At 41.8% G+C, this 21,859-nt stretch overlaps 1 protein-coding gene across 1 annotated transcript in view; it reads right to left on the bottom strand.

The window, feature by feature from the left end:
• The window catches only part of COL14A1 (collagen type XIV alpha 1 chain), a 131,489-nt gene that overhangs the window by 8,556 nt on the left and 101,074 nt on the right, over nt 1–21,859 (bottom strand). Inside the window, exons 40-44 of the mRNA XM_063299632.1 lie at nt 21,538–21,591; nt 19,053–19,124; nt 17,289–17,324; nt 16,833–16,899; nt 16,414–16,602 (exon numbers count right to left, since the gene is read on the bottom strand). Coding sequence (XP_063155702.1) covers nt 16,414–16,602; nt 16,833–16,899; nt 17,289–17,324; nt 19,053–19,124; nt 21,538–21,591 — 418 coding nt within the window. The remainder of the gene's footprint in view (nt 1–16,413; nt 16,603–16,832; nt 16,900–17,288; nt 17,325–19,052; nt 19,125–21,537; nt 21,592–21,859) is intronic.

The following is a 21,859-nucleotide window of genomic DNA, read 5'->3' as shown; positions in this document are numbered from 1 at the left end:
AGCTTGTTTCCAAATACTCCAGGGCAATACAAGCTGGAATAGCAAATGTGTTTATGCAAAGAGGAGGTTCTCTGAATTTACTGTCTATTCAGAAATGATCGCATCTGATTTTACACACTTTTTTGCTGCAGTCATTAAGTGAATCACAGGGTCATTAAGTGAATCATGCAGTTTGCCATTGACTTTGCTTGTCAGAAACTGGCTGGGAAGGTTGCAAATGGTGATCACATGACTCCAGGATGCTGCAGCTGTTTGGAATGGCTGCTTTTCCTCTTTGGCGGATCAAAGCCATAAGCGCAGATTGTACACTGTATGCACAACCGGCAGCTTAAGAACCACCTCCCCCATCTAGGAGCAGAAGAGCCAGGTTTCCCACTGAATGAACAACCAACAAGCAGCTGCCTCCATTTGCAGCTGTGACTGCTATATCTGCAGAAAGCAAGAACCTGTCAGCGTCTTTAGAATTTATAGCTTCTATCAGAAGTTGTAAATTGAAACAAGGTCCTGTGTAAATTGACCCTCATTACAAAGGTGCATGGTTTGCCATTTTGGCACCACCCTAGGAGCAGACAGCCATGCTTGCTAGACCACGAAGCCACAGTCCAGGAGGATGCCGTCAGGCCGGCCCTATCATGAGGTAGACCAAGGCAGCTGCTTCAGACAGCAAGTGCTGAAAGCAGAAAACAGCAGGAAGAAGTTAGAAGTCAGAGCTGTAAAGGGAATGCAAAGTGCTCCTGTCTGTTGGAGGGGATTAGGGTATTGGTGGCATAAGATCCAACTGCCAATGTGGCCACATGAATCTGCAGCAGCATATCTGGGTAGGAACACACCTTGCACTTCACCTTAAACAATGTTTCTTGGGTTTGACTTATTGACAGCAGTCATCTAAATGCTTCTGGAAGCTAATTTTGACCTCATGACAAGAATATTCAGAGATGTCTTTGCCTTCAAGTAGAATCTAACAGTGTTTCTCAAATTCAGCAACTTTAAGACATGTGGACTTCAGCATGATGGCTGGGGAGTTCTGGAAGTTGAAGTCCACATGACTTAAAGTTGCCAAGTTTGAAAAACAGTGATTTCTAACATAACATTTCAAAACATTCCCTCAGAAAAAAGAAATAGGACTAGGAATGGGTAAGTGATGTGTGCGTAAGTTTTATACAGATACATGAGTATCTATGTGCCTTTGTGCAATGTTTCACATTGAATAAACTGCATGCAACTCTGAAATGAACAAAATGCAAAACAAGCATGACATCTCTGCAGAAGAATGGCTTCTTTTCATCATAGGCAAGCACTCAGGTTTTCCCCAACAGCATATTCATGGATTTTATTTCCCTCCTCTGCAATGAAAGGAGTATCCTTAAATTGGCAAAACTTAATTGTTGCTAAGTAGAAAATTGATAAAAGAACATAGGAAAGGTTCGGAATATTCTGACCCAATCAGCAGGGGTATCAGCAGGGTATGGTCAACCAAGTGGAGATTGCAGCTGCGAGGGTGTGACTGAAGCTGTGACACTTTTGTACATGTGTTATGAAGCTTTCATTGCACCATCACAGCTGCCATCCTGACTTTTTTGCCCAAGGCCTGCAGACACCCCTACCAACTAGTAAGTTTCCACAGGACGCATGTAGCAGTCTTCTCCTCCCATCACACATGGCTTTCACTGTGGTATTTTTCTTCTTCCCAGGCTGATAATCACTTTTTTTTTTGTAAGTTCTATCCATAGAAATATTTTAAACCATTACATGATTTTCTGTCCTAAGCCCAGGATGCCCAAGTGCCCAGCACCGTGGAAAACTTGAGGCTTGCTGCAAGGGCTTCCAGAGAAGCCCCAAGCATCTCCTCCAGCAAAAGGCAGACCTTCTGTGGGCAGTGGTGGTATGGAAGAATTTAAGCCATTTGAATATTAATCAGTGTTTTAAACAAATATTTAGCAAGCACTAGGCACATACAAATAGTTTCTATATTGTATTTGTGACTAGCATCAAGAGGAAGTTGGTCACATCAGCTAGAACTAGCTGAAGCTGTGGTTTAACATTTAGCAGGTACATTTGGTGGGTTCAGTGTAGCAGCTCTGGTCTATTTTAAACCTTTGTCTTTTATAATTAATTTGTAACCAATCACATTTATAGTCTTGTACTTCCTTGTTGTTTGATTATAAATACACCGCTTCTTGCGTATCGGAAGTCTTGCCCATGGAGTGAACATGTCCAAGTGTTCTTGACCTGGCTTTGCAAAGCCCTCATCTAGTGTTTGGTGATCTGCTTGAAGAGAGAAAACAAACCTCATCTCAAGAAGGGAGAGAAAACTTGTAAGTCACAAATGGGATGGAGGTTCAGGAGTTCCTGCTTGGAGATTTTTCTCCAACAGTGGAAACACACGGATGATCAAAACAGCAGTTTGGCTGAGACTTCATCCCTGAACGATTTGTTGGGGCCTTTGTGAAACATGAAGATCTGCATCAAGGGAAGAGGAGAGGAGCGGGGTGGAAGCATCTCTTCAGCGGCCCCCCTCCAACACACACAAAGTGCTAAGAGGCTGCAGCACTTAAGCAGCAGGGGGTATTTTATACACATGTCTGCTGCCCACTCAGGTGAAGCAGTGTGAGCATTTTTGAAGTTCTCTGTAAACCAATAGATCTACTAAAGGTGATAAAAGGCCTGTGATACATATAAAGAACAGCTAGACAATTTCCAAGAAAGAACTAAGCAGATGCAACCCTGGGCATGATGTCTGAGGCTGCAGATGGATCACCAAACTTTGATCTCTGAGACAATCCATCTCCTCCAGGGACATATGTGATATCAACAGGGAAAACTGCTCATGACTAATAATCTCTGAAATAAATTTAAGTTGTCCTAAACTTCAGTGGATTGGGGCATCTCCAGTTAAGTGGTTCTCATCACTGTGGAGGTCAGATGGACAAGCAATTGCCCAAGTAGGCTTCATGGGCAGGAACACAGGAACCCAATGGCAATCTATTTTCCGCCTGCTAACAAGGAGTTAAAGGGCTGGCAGTTTCGGACAACCTTTGCTAAAAACTAAAGACCTTTCTCCCCAGGAACGTGCTCAATTGTCCTTGATCCAGAACATGCATTTCTCTACTTCCTTGACTCTAAGATAGGATTTTGAATCTGGCTGACTGGTCTTCTGCTCCCAGTACATGGGAGGCACTGAGCTAATTAAGGTTGTCAGTTACACATTACATCTGCACATCTTAATGTAGCTGAACAGATGCACATTTAGAAATACGATCTGTAATTAACACAGAACTGCAATCTCACCATAGAGGGGCTGTGGTCTGGTGCTAGACCTATTTAACTGTTTAATAGGGCTTTGCAGGGTGGTGGATTTGAAGCCCAAAAGGAGCTACAAGAGCTAGCTTTGAGTAATTCCTTAAAACAGCTGTGTGCAGGGGTCACACAGATGATGCCTTTGCAGCTGCAGAGCAATCCTGGGAAAGTAGTTCTGGTATAAGGAGCTGCCAACAGCACATTCCAAAACACCTTCTCCCCTTCCAGTCTGAAGAAGTCCACAAGCCACAGTCCTCATGCTTAGAACATGGCTGAGGTGCTGCTGCTGAAAATAAGCTCCCAAAATCCTTTTTTATGCTTTTAAACAGCAATTGGATTGGGCAGCCCTTTAAAGAAGGCATGTTCTCAAGTCTTGTGTGGATGGGCAAAGACTACAGAATTCCCAGGCAATGTGGCCATCTGGCTGGGAACGCTGGGCTTTGCAGCTCCTGCACACTAAAGGATGCCCCATGAAAGAGAACCTTTCCAACCAAAATCGGTCCTCTGTGAAAGGAGAGCCCAAAGCCACTAGAAATGCAATGGGGTGATTTGGTCTGGGGGTCTTCTGGAGCAAAAGGATGTCTATATATGGACAGCCATGCTTGCTTCTTACAATGTTACCTCACTTTAGGCAAACCACCTATCAGGCAAGGGCTCTTATTTTGCAGGGTTCTGCCACAAGTTGCATTAAGTCTGCAGTTTGTTGTCTGTTGGGCAGATGCAAAATGCAGTCACTAGGCTGATAACTGATGTGCCATCCTAGGAATAGATTTTGCCCATTACACTGTTTTCAAAGCTCAGGTTCCAAAGCTCTGTTTTTACTCCTTAAAGCAATAAACCAGTGCTTTTCCACCTTGGCCACTTTAAGATGTGTAGACTTCAACTCCCAGAATTCCCTAGCCAGCCATGATGGCTGAGGAATTCTGGGAGTTGAAGTCCACACATCTTAAAGTGGTCAAGGTGGAGAAACACTGCTCTAAACCATTGAAAGCCTGAATATTTGAGGGGCTGAACCTGTCTGGGCATTAAGATGAGGAGGAAAACCTCTCTGAAGATGCCAATGCTTTCAGAGGCCCATCGCTAGGCACCAAGGCCTTCTATTTCACCCCCAAAGTATGCCATGCATTCCCCCAGGAGTTATGATTAGCTCCTTCCCTTTCCCCTTGAAACCAAAGGCTTTTCTTTTCAGCCAGACTTTTTAAGACAGTACATTAAAAAAATTAAACTTTGTTTTTAATTGCTTCTATGTAGTTGATCTGAGATGGTCAGCTGTCTCTAGTTTACAATTCCAAGGTCAGCACATTTGCTATATGCTTATTATGGACACTCAGATCCGAATAGCCACCTTCTGCAAAGCGTTGCATCTGCAGAAGATTGTTGCTGGCCTGGCTGCCAGGAGCAAGATTTTCAGAGAAAAGAGGCTCTGCAAAAGGAAAAAAACCTTTTAGCCTCTCATAACCTCCCTGCTCTTCCAGAAAGCCCTACCTGAATTGAAGTCTGACTGCCTCAAACGTCTTGTTGGCAGAAAGGAAGGGTCGATATACAGCAAGACTAAATTCACATAAATACATCGAGCTATCAGGCAGTTTTCAGGAAAGCAGGGCTGCTGGATTTTCCACATGTGAAGTTGGCCATCGTAAGAGCCAAGAGCTTTACTTCAAAGCTTTATAACTCCAAGCTGATTGATGGCTCCCCTGCCATAATTCTTCGGTTTTTTCCAGGTTTCCTGTGCCAGTCATTTCACATCCTTTCATTTCACACCTTACGTGCACGCTCAGAATCAAAGCTGGCATTTCAGGATCAGGGCTTATGAAAATAACAGATTCAGAGAATCACTGCTGCTCTTTCTGACTTCACACTTTGCTCATTGCCACGGCTGCCTGACTTTCTAACGGCTCTGTTAGCTACATTAATATTACTTTTCTAGAGGCTAAATTATTAAGAAACTTCATCCATCATCTGGGGAATGCTGAAATACGCTTGCACGTATAATATGACCATCCAACTGCCTCTCTCTCCTTGCAAAACTTGGCTTATAAAAACCAGACAGAGGACCTTACATTTTTTTGAAATGGGCTTCCATATGGTACAGAAGCAGCCACAGCAAAGCCCTACAAGTTTTGGCCTTCTTTACTTCTTTACTAAGATTGGGAAAGGAGTACGGCAGGGCTGTATACTCTCACCCTACCTATTCAACTTGTATGCAGAACACATCATGCGACAAGCTGGCCTTGAGGAATCCAAGGCTGGAGTTAAAATCTCTGGAAGAAACATTAACAATCTCAGATATGCAGATGATACCACTTTGATGGCTGAAAGTGAAGAGGAACTGAGGAGCCTTATGATGAAGGTGAAAGAAGAAAGTGCAAAAGCTGGTTTGCAGCTAAACCTCAAAAAAACCAAGATTATGGCAACCAGCTTGATTGATAACTGGCAAATAGAGGGAGAAAATGTAGAAGCAGTGAAAGACTTCGTATTCCTAGGTGCAAAGATTACTGCAGATGCTGACTGCAGTCAGGAAATCAGAAGACGCTTAATCCTTGGGAGAAGAGCAATGACAAATCTCGATAAAATAGTTAAGAGCAGAGACATCACACTGACAACAAAGGTCCGCATAGTTAAAGCAATGGTGTTCCCTGTAGTAACATATGGCTGCGAGAGCTGGACCATAAGGAAGGCTGAGCGAAGGAAGATCGATGCTTTTGAACTGTGGTGTTGGAGGAAAATTCTGAGAGTGCCTTGGACTGCCAGAAGATCCAACCAGTCCATCCTCCAGGAAATAAAGCCAGACTGCTCACTTGAGGGAATGATATTAAAGGCAAAACTGAAATACTTTGGCCACATAATGAGAAGACAGGACACCCTGGAGAAGATGCTGATGAGAGTGGAGGGCAAAAGGAAGAGGGGCCGACCAAGGGCAAGATGGATGGATGATATTCTAGAGGTGACGGACTCGTCCCTGGGGGAGCTGGGAGTGTTGACGACTGACAGGAAGCTCTGGCGTGGGCTGGTCCATGAAGTCACGAAGAGTCGGAAGCGACTAAACGAATAAACAACAACAACACTTCTTTACTTCCTGAGTTGTATTGCAATGCCACTATGGGGTGGGTCTGGCCTAGTAACATCACCACACATGCTCAGGACACACAGAAAAGCACTGGTCCTTGCCTGCTTGCTTGCCAGCAAAAAACAGGCCATCTAGCTTAGCTGGCTTGTTTTCTGATAAATAGGAGTTCCAACTTAGCCTTTTCTTCCACATTTTGTCATGTACATGTGGACAGCCCAAGAGGGATGAACAAGGTGAGAAAGAAAGCTGAATCAAGGGTAGGCACTGGTGGAATGAAGTCTGTAATGACAGTAGGGCTGAATTCCAATTCAAGGGTTAACCAAAATGTACTTAAATTGAAATCATAATGTTTCCATGGATTGTTGGCTTAAAATCCAATCTAGCTGGCTTGTAGGTCGTAACCTCCAAGTTTTACAGTCTGGCCAGAAGCTGACGCTGAATACTTAGCATTGTTTCAGAGGCAAGGCACAGTCAGGTGGTTTGGCACAAGATTAATAAAGCAATTAGTAGAAAATCAGCCATCAGGCCAAGATCCTAGGCTGGTTTCCCAGGCCTTTTTTTGGAAAGACATAATTATATTCAGGCTTAAAGGAAACCTGAAGTCATGGTTTTCCATTGCAATTTAAGATTCAAAATACAAACTGAAAATCCTGAAGAATATGGGGTGGGAGCAGCTGAACTAAATTAAAGTGCTTCCAAAATATGAAAGAGTGTTTCATGCATGCGGAAAAGGAATAATTATCCTGGCCCTCTTCCTTTGGCAGTGCTGTTTAAAGTACTGTGAGTGATACTAGCGGTATTCACACAACATGGCTATGTCAGCTGCTCTCCTGGGTTAACCATTTAAATCCATATACAGGTAGTAGAAAGGCCCAAGTCAAACAGGGAGTGGCCATCTTATTTATTTATTTATTTGATTACTTATTCATTGCCTTCTTTATTTATTGATAGCCCAGTTCAGCACCAACTCCAAGCAAAGTTAACACAACACTCCAGTGCATTGTAATAAAAAGGAAGGAGAAGATTGTAGCAGGAGAAAACAATGTATGCTATAAATGTTCAGAACCAATCTCTCAGTGGACACACACCCTGCCTTAACCCAAAGCTCCAATCGCGTTTTATTCCCCGTTAACCTTGTGGCCTAAGATGGCTGGGAAGCCCAGTGGAAAATGATTTGGTTAATAATGGAACAAAACAATAGGAAATCCTCAAGGGCCCAGTCAGGGTTGATACCATATGACCTGAGTTGGAAGCACTGCCCATCATCACCCATTTCATCCTGTGCTTCATCCTCTGTAAGCCCAATTGTTGTGGACTATTTTAACTATAATTTAATTATTTGATTTAATATTTAATTTAATAATTTAATAATAATTGTTGTGTTCTAGGACTTCTTTTCTGCACTGGGATCTAGACTTGAGATGCATAACTTCCATCTTGACTCTCTTTTTCCTAGCCCTGCTGGCTTGTCTGATTATTAATCTGGATGTCTCACACATCAGAATCAACTGACCTATCAGTCTTGACTTATTTTTTCTTCCAATCTTTTTCTTTCTTTCATAGCCTGTTGACAACCTTGGGGACTAGGCATACAGCTTCCTCTTTTCCTTCCCTCACATTCCCAATCTGTTGTCAAATTGTGCTGTCTCTTCTTGTACACCATTCCTCCCACTTTCATCTTTCCCATCACAGTGCTGCTCCTTTTTCCTCCTTCCTCTAGCCACAGACCACCCCATGGATGGGCCACTAGAAGTGAGACAGCCCAAAGGGTCTGAAGACAGATTGATGGAGCACTCCTTTCTCCAGCCTCTTTCAGTCAATGTCATGCTAACTTCAAAATCAGGAGGAATTCATTTTTACTTTCCAATCTAGCCTACAATCCTGGGATGTCCTGGTGGTTTTCTATCCAAATACTAACCAAGTCCAATCCTGCTGAGTTTTTAAAGGTCACCTAATTGGGTTGTGCAGGTTTTTGAGATCATCTAACTTAATCTTGAACCCACTGGCCTTTAAACAAGTATAGGGCTCATCCACATAGCCCTGGATCTGAGATGGACTACTTACCAGTCCTTGCAGACATGTCCTCAACCTAAAGACCTTTATCGCAGGGTCACCTGGCGGAAGCTAGCATTTTCCAGAGGAAAACAGTACAAGCCATCCTCTATGCAAACATCCCAACTTGGCTAGGGGAGAAACCTGCAGGAGGGCAACAGCGGTTCTCTTCATGGCCACCCCCTTGCATCTGTCCATAGGGCTCTGTGCCTCTGTGGCCATTTCTCTTTGAGAGAGTCTGGTACAAACACTGACCTTATGGAAGGAATATGTTCTACACAATCACTACATCAGTTTGGTGTAGGTGCTGGACTAGAAACTAGGAGACTATGAGTTCTAGTCCTCCCTGGAGCATGAAAACCAGCTGGGTGACTTTGGGCCAGTCACTCTCCCTCAGCCCGACTCAATTCACAGGGTGGTTGTTGTGGGGAAAACAGAAGGTGGGAGCCTTAGCTATGCCACCTACAATTGTACAAAATAAAGGTGGGATAGAAGAGGAGGAGGAGCAAAAACAGCAGGTCCCTTCCTGTGTAACACTTCTCCTATCCTCCCCACCCTCCAATACCCCTTATTCTCATGCCTGCTTGCCTGCCACCAGCCAACCAACCGCATGCCCCACACCCCATTCCCAGTCAAGTTTTGCCCTCAGTCATTCCCACTCACTCCCAGTTGTAGCCTTGCCTGCTTCCTCAGTGACACACCTCCCTTTCCCCTCTGCACTCCGTGCAATCCACACCCCATTCTAATGCAGCTTACAACCCAGTGAAGCAGCACACGGGACACAAAAAAGCAGGCAGAGCTTTGAATGCACTATTGTGACCACACCCTGCAGACACCCCTGCAGTTGGCTGTGATGCTGCTAAATGGTGTTACATGGAGATTCCCCCTCCTTCCCCCCTCCACTGCTCTGCAGGACCTACTCTGCCAGGGCTACTGGTGAGAAACTGGGGCCACAGCTGTGACCCCTTTCCCCCACCCTTCAAAAAGGGCAACAACTCTGCTGGCTTTGTTCTAAAGCCCCAGCAAAAGGACTGTGGTCAGTGGATTGCAGGTCTCTACTTCCCTCTGGTCTCAAGGACAGGAGGGAATCACATCTCTGAAAATGTGGGGAAGAGGTTGATTCTTTTGGTTTTAGTATTTATGATTAATGTGTGAAATATTCATTCATATTGTCTCTGATGGAATAACTGGAAAGCAAATTCTGGCACATGGAAACCGCAGTGTAATTAATTCAAGGCTGTTTCTGCTCTGTGTTCAAGGTGCCAGCAAATAGCTATGCCATTACTCCAGTGTTTTTTGAACTCATACCTTTGGCACGCAAACAGAGTTTGCCAGCTAGCATTCTAACTTTTATTTTAGCTGTGGGTTTCTTTCCTAAAACAAAAACTGGGATTTTTCGTGAAATAACTTCAGCGGAGAGATACGTCAAATGTCACAAAACAGGGCAAAAGTAAAGCATAGATTTAATTAGCAGAAAGAAACAGTATTTGGGGGTCCTTCCTCCCCCTCGTTCCTGATCTTATACAGTCTGTTATCTCGTTCACACCAAAGACTGATGGTGCTTTTCAAATTGGGGAAATTCTAAATTCTACGAGTAAAATTAAAAAGAAATGAAATGGTTGAAGTTTAAAGGAAGTTTTTATTGTGGTTATTTTCATTATTGTTGGGCTGATTGATTTAAAAAGTTATACTGCAGTGGTTTTACTTGATTTAAGGAGGCAGGTAGCATCAAAGTACAATCTGGAAGATTAAAGGATAATGGCTAAATCAAATTCCCATAAACCTAAGGATTCATCTGGATAAAACACCATTCCCAGAACAATTTAGCTAAGAGCCAAACTTAATCTCTTACTCAACTACATTGTTGGCTATCTTCTCATCAGTCCTTTCTGTTATCTTCCCAATTTACTGCTTTAGAGGCCCAGGGATTTCCCTAAAGCATACATATTTAGTCAAGAGAAAATCTCCCATCTATTTTGAATTTATGACCTACTCGCTTACTCCTTTCCAAATAATATTTGATTCCAAATTCTTACAGAGCTTACAGAAGACTTTTAGGCATAAGTCTCACTGAGAGAGAGGGAGAGGGAGAGGGAGAGAGAGATTTCTGTTTTCAACACATTGAGAAATCTAGCAAGGGAGCTTGGACAGAACCCATCCTAATGAATGTTTTTTTGCCAAGATTTAGCAGCACTTAACACTCAGAATGGTAAGGTAAAAATCTTTGGAGAAGATCCTGATGCTTGGAAAAATTGAAAGCCATCAAAAAAGCCAGTTTGGTCTAGTGGTTAAGGCTCCACGCTAGAAACCAGGAGACTGTGAGTTCTAGCCCCACCTCAGGCATGAAAGCTGGCTGGGTGACCTTGGGCCAGTCACTCTGTCTCAGTCCAACTCACCTCACAGGGTTGTTATTGGGGGGAAAATAGGAGGAGGAAGGAGTATTAGGTATGTTCCCCACCTTGAGTTATTTACAAAAATAATAAAGGCGGGATAAAAAATCTAAAAAAAAGTGTGAGGAAAAATGAGAGGTCTGGCTAGATACTGATACCACATTACAAAATTTCAGAGAAGCAGTCACTGACCAACAATCCTGGTGAAATGACTTCCATCAGGTCACAAAGAGTTGGAAGTGACTGAACAACAGTATTCAGGACCTTGACTGTTTACCAATGCATATATATGGAGACAGTAAATAAATAGGTTTGCGTTTAAGTCACTTCTCCATGGCCTTTTCCTTCAGGGCTATTAGTGACAAACCTTTATTTGCGTATTACTAGGACTGCTGTGCCCCTTCAGTCACAGAAATGTTGCAGGTTTATAGAACAAGAGCCCACCTGCTGAAATCTAAAATACATGGATGGCTCCAAAACCTTTCCCAAAGTTGTAAACAGTTGTAATTATTAATGTGACAAAAATGATTAAATACATAGGTAATCAAACAGGAATTCAATGTATTTATTTTTTGTTCTGTATTCATCCACTTCTTCGCCTAATTTTTTAAGAACAGCCCTGGTGCGCTCATCAAAGCCAAATAGTGTCCTTGGCTTGAAATAAGTTTTGCATCTCCATTATTGATTGAGTTAATCATGGAGAAGGATATCTGTTTGTAATCCTTCCTGAAACTTATTTCCTTATTCCCACATCAATCAGTGTCCTACTGGAGAACATGGAAGTAGTTTCCATGCTGCTTGAGATGCCTGTATATGCGTGTGAGAGTAAGAACTCTTATGGTAACAGATGTTGGTCTTCCAGATGCATTGCCATAAGATCTCTTTGAAAACTCAGATGAAATTATAAAATATAGTTTGTCATGTATTTGCACCAGAAACTATATCTCTTCTCATTGTGTATTAGACATTTGGACCTTGAGTTGATGAGCTGCATATGGCCAGCAAGTCCTCCCCACCTCCTAAGACAATCAGGAATCTTTCTGGATCTATCAGTATTCAGAGACAGACCATAATTCTCCATTGTCAAAGGTTTACTCTAAATCCTGCTATTTGGTAACCTGCCCAAACACTGCAGTGCTTTCAAACTTTCCCACTCATATTTCATTTGCTCAGTGAAAGATAAATTGAGAGTATGATTTGCCACATCTATGGAAGCCACAGAATGGTACCTACTCTTAAGGACATTCTTAAATTGAATGTTGAAATTTCCACTCAGTCAGTTTGATGGAATTCCTCTACCAATTAAGGCAAAGACATTGGTACATGATGAAATGGTGGTAAAGTGGGTGAAATATCCAGGGAATCTCACTCACCTTAGTGTTTCATTACCAGGTACATCCAATCACATTTTGAAACAGCCAATGTAGGCTTTCTTAGTTGTAGCCAACTCTCACACCTTCATTGCACTACTGGTAATTGGCAACATTTTCGAAAGTGGTTTGCCATTAGCTTTCTCCTAGGGCTGAGAGATAGGAACTGGCCCAGTCACCCCAGCTGGCTTTCAGCTCAAAAGTAGGACCCAAACTCAGGTTTTTTCTACTCCTAGTCCAGCACCTTAACCACTAAACCAAACTGGTTCTCTCAAATCAGGGTAGGCCACTATTAAATGTCCCCATAATCAGAGGTGGCTGAGAAAGAAAATGTATGTGGCTGATCCTCTAAGGAGAGTGTTGCCATTCCTGAGTCTTGCTAATAATTTTAATCTTCTCCAGATATTTCCACTTAAGCTTTGTGAAACTTCAAGATGCCTACTGCCCAAAAAAAAGAGGTTCTGAACAGTCCCATCTTCTTGCTCCAAATCATTGTTTACCTGTAGTTTTGGAGACTGGGCTCCAAAACTTCAGACAATCTCAGCATAGCAACAAAGATATAGATAAAACTCTAATTCTGCTGCCATGGTGGTAGCAGAGTGGCAGCCCAGATTCATGCACCCCAAATCTGGTAGCCTGAGTCTACCAATCTGCTGTTGTGAGGACAAAGAGGCAGCGAATTGTTCCGCCAACTAGACCATCCTCTTTGCCAACACAGTTGGCTATAGAATCCTCTGCCTGAATTAGCCCAGTGTTAGCAATTCCAAATAAGCAAGTTAGCTCTGCCAAAAGGTCTTTTTTTTTTACTCTGAAAACGATTTTGGTGACAAATTCTGAACAGGAGAACTAATCCCATGTTCTTTTATCTTATTACTGCAAACTTAATTTTTTGGCATGTTCCGTGAAAGCTGTACATAAACATAGAAAGTTGGCATTGGTTGTTTGGGAAATACTGCCACCATTGAAGTTGCTATTTCTCCTCTTTGTAATTCATCTCTTTAATCCTGGCGTTAGGCCCTTCAGGCTTAAATATATGTACAGTATATAAATTATGCATAAAATACCACTAGACCTTCTTCCTGCTGCATCCCGCTTTTCTTTAGTCTCCCCACTTTGACTTTCAGCCCCTTTCCGGTTTCCAACTTCCCATGTCCCTCCATACCTCAACCCCTTTCTTCCCTTTGCCTCCAAACAAAGAAGCTCTTTGAAGTGCTTTGCCATAGAAACTTAAATCTTGCCTCTTCTTACTCTGGGGGTCTTGGAGGGTGCTGAAAGGTTTCCTCATCAGAACCAGCTCTGTGTCATCCAATCCCATGGATACCAAATGAGGCTTTTAATACATTAAGCGAAGGGGAAAAAATAACCAAACAATGCAACTCCCAGACTTTCCACATTTGCATTTTAATTGGCTTGGGCTGCTGAATTATACATACACTTACATGTGTTGTGTGTGTGTGTGTAGGATTTACTTCAGAGTAGATTTATGTGATAGTGTGCTATCGCTATCACATAAATCTACTCTGAAGTAAATCCTATACACACACACACACACAGACAAACCACATGTTGTGCTATCAACTTCAGTTATTTCTAAAAAAGCAGATTCCTCATACACCCATGCAAACCAATCTGATCACCAGATTTATTCATTACACTCCATTTTCAGATTAGAGCAGTAGCAGCATTCAACCGCTTGCAGATGCTTCTCTTTCCCCAAAACTAATTCTACGGCTTCCTCACCACTTTCTCTACAGTAGCCCCATCTCTTTTTTTTTACCTGCATTGCAGAGCTTTGATCATATGATTGCGGCTGCCCTCTTGACCTTTTTGACCACCCTGTGGACACCTCTGGGTCCCTTTAACTTATTTATGGCACTTTATAGAAGCAATCCTTAACGACTTAAAATAGCTGAAAGGCTTTTAGGATGGAGCACATTTTTTTCTAGTGCTCCACAGAGTGGGAACAATGAGTTAAAATGATAGCAAGCAGGATTTTGAGTAAATATTATGAAGAATTGGTAGCAAGTATAATAATGGAAAAGTCTAGTATAGTAGATTTCTGGTATCAGCAAAATTTGTAGATTATTTCAGACATTCCTTGTAGTCTTATGGTAATAGCAAGTTCCTACTGCAAGGACCAAATATTATTACACATTCTCAGAACAAATTTCCATTTAGGATAGAGATCAGTGGAAAGAGAAGGCATTTGTGGAAAATCTCTATGCCTGAAATAATATTTTTTATCCATTAAGGTCCATTTATTTCACAGTGAATGATTTATTTATTCTGGTTGCTGGACTTCAAGTCTTGAAATGTATCTTACAGATTTATATAAAATCCATTCTTCACTAATGCAATGACAATAATTTCCTATATACCTACATCAAAATATTCATACACATAGAGAATTTGGCTTCCCTATCATTCAGGAATAGGCAGCTTAATATCCATAAGGTTCACTGATCCTATTGGCTAATTTTTTAATGTTTTTTTAAAAATGAGAAATTGGCCTGGTACAAATCTGAGTGCCAGGATCCAAAATTATCTTTATTTCTAAGAATGATGGGAAGTCATATAAGCTTCATAAGCATTCTCAGAATTTTTTAAAAAATTGATTATTTTTTATAGGCTAAAGCTTTACTAGAAGTGTGCCTACTTGTTTATGATATGTACAATGAAAGAGGCCAGGTCAGAAGCATTGATTTTCACATTGCTTGGATATAATTTTGTTCTGCAAAAGTGTCAGGTCCAGTCCAAGAACAACCAAGAATCAATTCAGCCAAACTTCAGTTCTTTATGTGCTCACACTGTATAGACAGAATCTTGCCAGACTAAAGCTACTCTGCCTGACCTAAGGGGAAATAACCAGGGAAGGCTCTAGGGTTGGGCTAGTCTGAACCTCTTAGTCTTCCCACATTCCATCCCTGGACTGTGTTTTCTCTTATCTTGCCTTCCTCCTTGGAATGTGCTCCCTCCGTCCTGAGAACCAGCAGTGTTACTGAAATCCACCACAAAAAGTATGTTTTGTTAGAATACAGGGGCCCTTCTTCAACCCCCTCTGCCTGTTCTCCCTTTCAGATTTTGCAGCTAAGTTGATACAAAAAGCTGAGGTAAGACCACAAGTAGCCATTCACAAACCACAAGTAAATATAATATGATGTTGATGATGATGCAAATGAAGAAGTCGACAAAAGAGGACAAGATTATTTCATATATGGAAAAGTGGGGTAAAGAGCTAATGAGAGGGATGGGCCTTGATATCAGAGGAAGAGATGACACTGCATCCTAACTTTTTAAAAATGGGAGATGCCTGTATCAATGAGGAAGAAGATTCGGGTCTTCATCTTCTGGGTTGGACTGTCCTGCTAATACTCACTTTCACCAGGATCCCTCCTCCATCTAACTCCTGCCTTTGGGAGGTCAACGAAGGACTAAGAGATTCTGCAATGGATGGTAGACAGCCTGAATGCCCCAAGAAGATCTTAAGACCTTTCTCCCTGCCCTGCTTCCCTCTTCCACGCCTTCTGTTCCTTCCTTTAAATTAGGATGCTGACCTTCATCATCACTTACCAAACTTCAGGTGCTGACTTTTGTAACCATTTATCAATCTAAATAGAAGAAACAATATCTGACCTGCTGTAGTAATCCACTAAGCTTCAAGTAAAGAAACTGTAAAAAGAAATGTGGTTCGATTCTTAAGCCCCATACAGTGGCTTATTTCAAAAACATAAAGGGTGTAATCTGGATGTATATGTGGCATGGCCATGCTAAAAAAACAAACTAAGGGTCAGTGTGTTTGAGTCAAAGATAATTCTAGTAATCCCCATACAGTAAGCAGAAGATTACCAATCCCTCAACAGCTGTGATAACTGATGGTTCCCAGTCAGCAGACGGAAGATCATCAGTTCTTCTGTCATCTGAGGTTTCCTAAAGGGAAGACAACTGATAGGTCCCAGCTGGACAGAAGATCATCAGTCTTTTAGGGAGTGGTATGACTGAAGATAGATGAAAGTAAACAGAGTCTTCCTAGTTTAAGCTGAGCACAATACTTGCCCAGGCACAATTTTCACATTTTTAAAAGGAAATTCTAATTCATAGAAGAGGGAGCCTTACATGAAAGCTCTTTTTAATAGGGCTACCCTGATATTAAACTTGGAAATTGTATTAGACAAAAGTATGCTTTCTTTGGTAGCCTTTGGACAAGCTCCAGCTTTGTATATTTTAGTAGTCCACTTACCTCTTTCTCCTGGTGTTCCAGGTTGACCAGGATTGCCAGGAAAACCTGGGCTTCCTGGAGATCCCTGCTCTCCCTGTGGTCCAGGTAATCCTTGCCGTCCGGGTTCTCCAGGGGGTCCTGGGATGGTTCGTGTTGAGACAGAGTTGCTTGGAATCTGATTTAAGATTGAGCTGTATCTAGCCAGATGACCTGCCAAGCAGACAAATCCAGAAAACATAAGCTTTATCTAAGAACTCTATTCTGATTGAGTTTTATGTTGATAAAAAGAATAAAGGGGCCTTGATTCAAGAGTTATGGGTTGGGTTTGGCCCAGATTAACTATGCAGAAAAAAAAATTGTTATTAAAATGCAGAAATACCTCTAACAGCTAAAACCTACAATCATTACAACTATGGAAGTACAGCAGTTCTTGTACCCACCTTGGATAAGCTGTTCACACACCTGACGAGCTACTGCCCGTACCATTGCATGGGACTGAAGATCTCCCTGTACATTAAGGATACAGTGATACATCAGCTCCCATAAGTGAGGCTGTAAGCTGCATAAAATACACATGTTCCTCATACACAACCAATCTTCACCAACCTGGCCTCTTCCAAATGTGTTGAGAATACAACTCTTTGAACTTTCAATCCCACTTTGGCCTCCTGGGAGTCCCAATCCATCTGAAGGGCACTGAACTGGGAAAAGGTTGGGGTTTCTTGGCCGCACAACCTATGGATGTCTACTCACAAGTCCCACAGGACCTACTCCCAGATAAACACACATAGGACTGCCACCTACATATACTGAAAAAGAACAACCCACCTCCCAAAGTGGTACTTTATTCTAAAAATAAAGAAGCTGTCCTCAAAATCTGTAATTAAGGCACTTACACGTTCACCTTTGTCGCCTTTTGCTCCAGGAAGTCCCTGGGTTGGAGGGGAGCACAAAATGGAATGTAAATAAGCACAAAATAGAATATAAATAAGTTCCCCACCCCCTTCTTTGTGATCCACAGGCCTTTTTAATGTGGCAACATGTAAGTCATAGGTTTTCAACCACACTGCAGCAGTAGTTATTTAAGCAAGATGGGATTGTACTTCCCAACACACTTCAAAGATGACTGCAAAGTTTAGCAAAATTAGTTGTGATGTGGTATCTTTGTGATGAGGTGTGATATGCTCATGAATTGCTTTTGGCATCTAGATATTGGCTGATATCTGGGTTAGAATGAAGATATCTGTGCATATAATAGCTTTGAAGAAGGGTCATATTCCAGGCAAACTTAGCAGTAGGATCTTTCAAACTCTGCTCTGTTGGGGAACATGCATAAAAAGACTTCTTGGAAGACAGCCATTGTTTCCATTCTAAGTCAAAGAAAAGAAATCAAACAGAGCTGTTTTAAATGTCTACAAAAGGCAAAGTAAATGTTACTTTAGTAGTGCAGTTACAAAACATGCCACGGTTTCCAAAATCATTTAGTTCTAGGTGCAGGGAGGCAAACTGCAGTGGAAGCTTTCTCAGCTACCCAGGTGAAAATCTCACACCCCATCCCACATTATACTTAGCATTAGGGGGGAAAAGAGACTTCACAGTGATGACACCAGGACCTTTTATTCGAAAGCTATTTGCATTATGGGGGAAGAGTGTGATTTTGGTGAAGATCATGGCTAGGAGGAAAAGTGAAACCTTTGCTCTCTGCCCATATGGAAGATATTATTTTTCTTTGAAAAGGTGGTTTCCAATTTGGCTCTGAGGATGTTAAAAAAAGTGACCAGTCTCCAGCAGAGATCACTTGACACATCAAAATTGCAGGAACACAGCAGAACCAGTTTTGATCATGGTAATGGCTCAGACAAGTCCCTGGAGTTCTGTGTTGTCCTACCCCATTGTCATTTGTGTCTGCTTGAGAAAACATTTGCTTGATCATTTGAGGAAATGTTCTAGCTGCCATCATGTGAGCAGGCAAATACCATATTCATTATGAGGTTTACTTGAGCTTGCTGGTAGAGTTGAGGAGGCCCATCAAATAAAGGTGGATCTACAAAATATTTATTAAACTACCCTGTTACATATCACAATATAATATGTGAACTGACCATTATTATTTCCTCTAATAATGATCCCGATGGGGATACAATGACCTCAAGGACTAATTAGGTGACAATTTTTGGAAAAAAAATACATGAATAGAGCATTTATTTTCCCTCTTATGGAAGTATCATTGCATGCTTACAATCTAAATTAACTTATGCTGAAAAATCACTTTAAAATACTTCCTATACCCAATAGTCTCTCCCCCCCCTTTTTTAATTCATCCTTCAAATATCAGAAGCTGAAGAAAACTGGTGAAATAAATCAGATCAATGAAATATCCTCTTCATCTTATAGATTCACTTGGCTTACATTATTATCAATTATTCCTGCCACTCTCTGCTGTCTCCTTTCCATCAACTGGATTAGTAGCAAAATCATTTAAGTCAAAGGAATGTGATAGAAAACTGAAATAAAAACCTGCTTAATACTTTTGTATCATTTGGACAAGGCACGTGATGTACTTATTGAAAAGCTTGGTGACTTATCATTGATATATATAAATGCAGATATACATAACTACAGAGAGAGAGAGAGAGAATGAATGATGGACTTCTACTTACAGGTGGTCCAGCATCTCCTTGTGGGCCAACATTACCCATAATTCCTGGGACACCTGGAGCACCAGGTATTCCCTGCATAGAGAGAACAAAGAAAACAATAACAGGAGTTCAAACATACTGATTCTCTGTTTATATATAATTGTGCGTTGAACCTTTGCTAACATTCTCCAACACAGTGGCTCAAGACCCCACTATTTCAGAAGAGACAGCAGGTGAGTCCTGGTGAGGTTGTCTATGCACTTCCTCCACTGGTTAATGAATGCAAGTTATTCCTGGAAAGCACAGATAAAGGCCCATCCAAGTCCCAGGTTATTGCTCAGCAATGTTTTCCACAAGAGTATCAATAAATTGGTTGGTCCACAGTCTTATTTATCCCAGAGTGGAAGATTTTCCACGTATCATCCATAATGAAACCTCTTCTTCTGCATATCAATGACTACTTGCTTATCAGATGACAACTTCTGCATTGTCCAATCAATTCAGAGCCACTGGCTGTGTTTACACTTCACAGTAATTCATAGGCAGTGGAGGCGGTGTTTCTCAACCTCAGCAGCTTTAAGATATGTGGACTTCAACTCCCAGAATTCCTCAGCCATCATGTCTGGCTGGGTGTCATGAGTGCCGTTGAGCTGAAGTCATCAGCGCAATGGCACACATGACAATAGCAAGGAAATAGGAGAAGGGGCTCAAGATAAGTAGCCATCAACTCACAACGACTAACGGCCAACAAACAATAACTAAACGGATCACGGATCACACCCAAGCCATCAGCGCCAATACAACGGAGATCGCCCAGCTGACAGCAATCACCGGATGAATAGAAAACCCGATGATGGGCGATCCCGGAACGCCAGCGGGGCCTCACAACCCCTCACCCACCGGCAGGGCAACGTATTGGACAAAGGGGGGTGACGTGACCGCGAGTGAGGGGGCGCTGACCGGCGCGGGGTATTTAAACCCCGCACCGGCGCGCTCCTGTCACTCTCAGCTTTTTTCTTCCGACGCTGTAACTGCGCTGTGAATAAACCAGAGCCTGATCCATCGAACCAGTGTCTGTGCATTATTCAGAGGCAGGCAGCGCATGACACTGGGGAATTCTGGGAGTTGAAGTCCACACACCTTAAAGCTGCTGATGTTGAGAAACACTGGTCTAAAGGCACCTAGATTATTAGTCTTGCCATCTCCCAACCCTTCTGATCCCAGTATAAAATGTACCCAAGATTGACCTGGGCTGTTTTGACTGTTTGCAGATATATCCCCTGACTTCCTTCCTTGCAGCTCTTCCTATGATTAGAGTAATCCAGGCAAAGTAAAATGGGTGAAATTGGCCATGTTAACTAGGTTAAACAGGTTTTTTTCTGAAGATTTGCAGCTTACAGACTGCTCCAGGTTTTTGGTCTTGAGGGTATTTTTTCCCCAGTTGGAATGATGGTCTTGACATGGAAGTCATGTCAAGGAAAAAAAACAGAGATATAGCAAGATTTCACAGAAATAAAGCCCTTTTGATCACTGATTACCAGGTGGCTCATCATGTGCCAAAGCTGGGACTAAACCCTTGGAATAACACCCTAAACTTTGGAACTGACTCTGGGTTTTAGCTATTGCATGTTATGATTGAAATTAGTTCAGGGATCATGACCTACTAAATTCAGTACATAAAGATTTTGATGCATTCATCATTTTTATTTTCTAAAACAGACCTCAAGGCTCATTTGAGATCCAGGAGCATTTTTGGAAATAAAAATGATGCCAAAGGAGTATACTTTGTTTCACAGATAGTTTTCTATTTAAAAAAAATAGTTTTTAAAAACATAATCCATTTAACAGTCCTATTATCTGTGGGCATATGTGTTGGAATTATCAGGGGTCAACTCAGCATTGTCTCATAAGCATAAGGGGGTCTTTCTAGTGAACACATCTCTGCTGTGCTTGTGGGATGTCACATGGGTCACCTGATTTCCACTTCCTCCTCCTTCTTGGGTTTGGGGATTAACAATCTCCATTTTACCTCTTGGGCACACCTGCAAGCAGGAGGTGCTGCAGAATGCAGCTCTCATTCTTTCATCTCACTTGCACGCAGACATTTCTATTTCCATAGAAATGTGTCTACAAAGAACCAGTGATGAAGCTACTTGTATCCAGATCTACTGAATAAATGTAAGCTAGCTTTTTTTTTCTGTTCATCTAACTACTGTGTGAAGACTGAATTCTTTTCTGAACATAATTAAGCTTAATGTGCAAGTTTCTTTTTGGTTCACGCTTCTACTTTGCAAGATTGTTGTTAGCTGCTTGGAGTTCTTTTATTAACCTTTAAAACTCCATCAACATGGGCATCCTTAGCCACCATGTTGGGAAATCTAGACTTAATGAATGAACTTCGTTATTTAACAATGAAAGCAAGTTGACACATATTCCCTATTCGCCTTCTGTGATTCAAAGTTTTTTAACCATTTTTTTTAGAACAGAATAGCATGATTGTCTTTACCACAGGTCCTGGAGGTCCTGGAGGTCCAGTTGGCCCATCTTTGCCTGTCAGGCCCTAAAAGAGAGGAAAGGACTTGAATTACCATTTTGCTCTTTTCAGTATAATGGTTTAAAAGAAGCAACCATATCATACATACAATGATTGTATTAATTCTCATACATATACAGTACTACATAAAGCTAAACAACTAAACTCACTGTCATCTGTTTCCTCTTGCTTAAAAAATTGTAAGTAGTGGTGGAGAATCTCAATAAACCATTTGGACTAATAAAATGGATGATTGTTTTAGAATTTTTGGAGGTCTTTTAGAAACGGAGATGAG

The sequence above is a fragment of the Candoia aspera genome, chromosome 3 (assembly GCF_035149785.1).
Source record: "Candoia aspera isolate rCanAsp1 chromosome 3, rCanAsp1.hap2, whole genome shotgun sequence".
Classification (NCBI taxonomy): Eukaryota; Metazoa; Chordata; class Lepidosauria; order Squamata; family Boidae; genus Candoia; species Candoia aspera.
The sequence above is the reverse complement of the archived record's forward strand: the minus strand, read 5'-3'. Positions and strand labels throughout refer to the sequence as shown.